Source organism: Wyeomyia smithii, chromosome 3 (assembly GCF_029784165.1).
Source record: "Wyeomyia smithii strain HCP4-BCI-WySm-NY-G18 chromosome 3, ASM2978416v1, whole genome shotgun sequence".
NCBI classification, from domain to species: Eukaryota; Metazoa; Arthropoda; class Insecta; order Diptera; family Culicidae; genus Wyeomyia; species Wyeomyia smithii.
Genome location: NC_073696.1, coordinates 162,719,396 through 162,724,196, shown reverse-complemented (window position 1 = coordinate 162,724,196; position 4,801 = coordinate 162,719,396). Strand labels below are relative to the sequence as shown.

Sequence of the window (4,801 nt, the reverse complement as noted above, 5' to 3'; positions counted from 1 at the left end):
CATTACCTACCCTGACTTCAAAGCCGTCGTTGAAAGAGCAAAATCAAAGGTTGAAGTTCTAGATATGCTGCCGGACCATTTTTTTACTAACGTCTTTAGCATTTCGCAATACATGCTAAATAAAATTAAGCCGCGCCCGTACATTGACCAAATTCGTGAAGTCGTAATAAAAAAGGGATGCTACCAATTTTATTACAGTAGCGACTTGACGAAAGACGACGGCAATGAAAACAGTTGCATGCTATTTACAGCTAAACAACTCAAAACTATTTCTTCAGATAGTTTCCATTTGAATGATCATATGAACCGAGCAATTCATTCTCAACACCTATATTCATCTTATTGCTCTTATTTGTCCAATTTACTGTAAAATTTTCCTTTTTGCCTTTTCATAGAAAGGTATAGCAATCACTTGCAACACCGAAGGAATAAAAGTGCTCCAAAGGGCCGAATGGCATATATCAATCGACTCAGCTCGACGAGCTGAGCATTTTCTGCATGTGTGTGTGTGCAGATTTTTATTCTCACTCACTTTTCTCAGAGATGGCTAAACCGATTTTCATGAAATCAATTGCAAATGAAAGGTCTTGTTGTCCCATAAGACCCTATTTAATTTTATTGCAATCGGATTTTTAGTTTAGTTGAGAAAAATGTAAAAATCATTAAACATCATTATCTCGAAAACCACCTAACCGATTTGAACAAAATTGGTTTCAAATGAACGGGCTACCTAGAAAACCCTTAATTTTTAAATTTTATATAGATCGAACTTGTGTCACATAAAAACGCGACGCGCTAACGGACACAACACTTATTGTTCTTACAAACGTAAAAGGACAACAAAAAATTACCTTTTAAGTCGACCGGTTTCGGTCCCCGTGTGGACCATCTACTGGGCAATGACCAACTGATGACATATAGAAAATTGCACAGCTTCATACTGATACAGTACACGTCGGAAAGGGGGGTGGTGTTAAATTATCTTCTGTTTCGTCAATTGGAATAAGGCAGAAGTTATTGGGGCATCTTCTTCGTTCATCAGTGGCTTTTCAGCAGTCTCGATGAACATAGATTCCCAAGCGTTCAAATGTGAAGGTTTTCTGACACATTTTTTCAGTTTTGTGTTATCCCAGTCTATCACATGGTTGTTCTCCTTAGAATGGACGGCCACGCTGGATTCGTTGGGTCTATCGTTGTCAACAGCGTTTTTATGTTCTTTTAATCGGACTTTAAATTTCCTGCGGGTTTGGCCAATGTATATTGCAGGGCAACTTTTACATGGGATCTCGTAGATGCCCGACATTTCGTCCCTCGAAATTTTATCTTTTAAAGAACATAAGAGGTCCTTTAGCGTATGGTTACACTTATACGCTGTCCGAAATCCATGCTGCTTCAGATCGTTTTGAATTGTGTTGGTCAGTTTTGGAAAGAACGGTAAACTTATTCTTTAAATCTCCTCCTTCTCTGGTTCTAATGTTGTAGCGTTTCGTCGATGTCTTTTTCTTTCATGTTTCCGGAGTATTTTGTTCACGAACTCTTCATCGTAACCATTTAAATCGGCCGCTTCATGGATCTTCTTCCTTTCTGCTTCGAAATCCTCTTTCTCCATCGGTATGCTGTATAACCGATGTGCCATCGAATGAAACGCGGCTTGTTTTTGGGAGCCGTAGTGGTTAGAATCGCATGTGATGTACCGGTCGGTTGAGGTCGGTTTTCGGTAAACGCTGAATTTTACGGAATTGCCGTGCTCTATTAGCCTCTTCGATCAAGTTGTTGAGAGGATCTTTTGGTTTTCCGTTTTTGAATTGATTCTCCTGGTATGGACCGGATTTAATCATGTCTAAAACTCTGGCCTCATAATCCTTCTTGTCCATAAGCACCACGGCGTTGCCCTTATCAGCGCGGGAATAAACTACATCACGATCTCCTAATTGTCGTAGCACGCTATCAGTATTCGGAACTGATGGTTTGGAATATTTTCTCTTATTTGATGCTTTCACAATAGAACGCGTAACATCATGGCGAAGGGCAGATTTAGACGGAAAATTATTGTACTGAATGGCACGACATCTAGCACAAACACTTGAGTTGTTGAACTCCAAACATAGTTCAATAAAGTTCACGGTGGAGAAAGAGTCGGAAGGAAAACTCCCTTTCCTGGACTTAACTATTACCAGGAAAGAGGACAATTCCGTAAAGTTCAGCGTTTACCGAAAACCGACGTCAACCGACCGGTACATCACATGCGATTCTAACCACTACGGCTCCCAAAAATATGCCGCGTTTCATTCGATGGCACATCGGTTATACAGCATACCGATGGAGAAAGAGGATTTCGAAGCAGAAAGGAGGAAGATCCATGAAGCGGCCGATTTAAATGGTTACGATGAAGAGTTCGTGAACAAAATACTCCGGAAACATGAAAGGAAAAGACATCGACGAAACGCTACAACATTAGAACCAGAGAAGGAGGAGATTAAAAGAATAAGTTTACCGTTCTTTCCAAAACTGACCAACACAATTCAAAACGATCTGGAGCAGCATGGATTTTGGACAGCGTATAAGTGTAACCATACGCTGAAGGACCTCTTATGTTCTTTAAAAGATAAAATTTCGAGGGACGAAATGTCGGGCATCTACGAGATCCCATGTAAAAGTTGCCCTGCAATATACATTGGCCAAACCCGCAGGAAATTTAAAGTCCGATTAAAAGAACATAAAAACGCTGTTGACAACGATAGACCCAACGAATCCAGCGTGGCCGTCCATTCTAAGGAGAACAACCATGTGATAGACTGGGATAACACAAAACTGAAAAAATGTGTCAGAAAACCTTCACATTTGAACGCTTGGGAATCTATGTTCATCGAGACTGCTGAAAAGCCACTGATGCACGAAGATGATGCCCCAATAACTTCTGCCTTATTCCAATTGACGAAACAGAAGATAATTTAACACCACCCCCCTTTCCGACGTGTACTGTATCAGTATGAAGCTGTGCAATTTTCTATATGTCATCAGTTGGTCATTGTCCAGTAGATGGTCCACACGGGGACCGAAACCGGTCGACTTAAAAGGTAATTTTTTGTTGTCCTTTTACGTTTGTAAGAACAATAAGTGTTGTGTCCGGTAGCGCGTCGCATTTTTATGTGATTAATACAGTTCTTACGTTAGCACTAAATCGAAAAATGAGTGATTGAACTTGTGATTCAATAGTTATGAAAAGAAACGTGTTCTGAAGACTGTTTAATCTCACTCATGTTTCTCAGAGATGGCTGGACCGATTTTCATAAAATTAGTGTCAAATGGTAGGTATAGTTGCCCCATAAGACCCTATTGATTTGTTTTGCAATCGGACTATTACTTTGCCTGTTATGTTTAAAAATGTGAAATCAAGCTATGAAAAGGAACATATTCCGAAGACTTCTTGGACTCACTCACTTTTCTCAGAGATGGCTGATCCGATTTTAACAAAATTAGTGTCAAGTAATAAGACTAGCTGCCTCATAAGACCCTATTGAATTTGACTTTAATCGGACTGTAACTACATCTGTAATGTACCGAAATGTGAAAATCACGAAACTTCACTATCTCAGAAACTACACAACCGATTTGATCAATATTATTATCAGATTAGCGGGCTAGTTAAGGGTTGACTGATGAATTATTATTGAGCACGCGATTTTAAAGTTTGGCTGCCCTATACGTTCCTATTTCATTCGATTATAATCGAACTTAAGCAACCGTTATGTATTAAATTGTTAATAAAACAACGAAATTCTATTATCTTAAAGATTACATGACATATTTGAACATAACTGATGTCATACGAAAGAGTCATCTCTCAAACTTCCAAATAACAAATTTCATAACAATTTGATATGTGGCTCAAAAGTTATGGAAAGAAAGAAAGAAGAAATTCAAAGACTATTTAAAACTATACCTGCTTTTATCGATATATTTGGCCTCAACATAATTTAAATGTGGTACCGTACTATTTGACGTTCCAAATTCATTGATTCCTTGCGATGTGTTTAAAGTCTGCAAATGTACGACGAATCGGCCATAGGATATGATCAAAGTCAAATAACAAATCGTTTTAAATGAATGGTTTTATCGCATTGACAACATCCTCGACTTTTGGCTTCTGTACATCGCCTTAAATCTGAATATACATAATTGCCTGTGAAATCAATTTCTGTCATCTGGGCGTAATTCTGGTTCCGAAAACATTCATATTCATAATGGTTTTTTGTCATTTCCGGCTGTTTGCCAGACACCGGAAATCACCATCAAGATTGTGTCTGTGATCAATTTTTAGCTTCTGTGAAGCTTTCTGATTCCGGAGATACTCATATTTAATGGGAATCGTCCATTTCAGGCTGTTTTCCAGAAACCGGTAGTTTTTTTTTTTTTTTAAATAGTTTATTTGACACGGCACGATACAATTTATGTTTAACTTAGCCAAGTACATTTTTTTTAAATTCTAAGTGAGCAGGGAAAAGAGGGAGGCCTTTTCTTTATTCTCGCGGCCGACTACGAGCTAGTGGGGATTTAAGGTGAGAGGAGGGGTGTTACAATTTTGTTTTTAACTATTTTATATTACAGAATGTATTCATTTGTACGTGGCTAACCAGTGATGTTCTATTTGAGCAATTTTGGTCTGAGGTGTCTGCGTAAACATAGAGATGCCGAGTCTTCGTTTTAGTGTCTCCAGCCGGGTGTATCATTCTCTTTCAGTTTGTGACAGAAATTGTATTCTAGCAAATAGATAAAAGAAATCAAATTTTAATGCCAGCAT

General features: G+C 38.5%; 1 protein-coding gene across 1 annotated transcript; it reads left to right on the top strand.

The window, feature by feature from the left end:
- Positions 1-2,058: 2,058 nt before the first annotated feature.
- On the top strand, positions 2,059-2,955 carry LOC129728795 (uncharacterized). Its single transcript, XM_055687256.1, has one exon. The coding sequence runs from the start codon at positions 2,059-2,061 to the stop codon at positions 2,953-2,955; it is 897 nt and encodes a 298-aa protein (XP_055543231.1).
- The last annotated feature ends 1,846 nt before the right edge of the window (positions 2,956-4,801 follow it).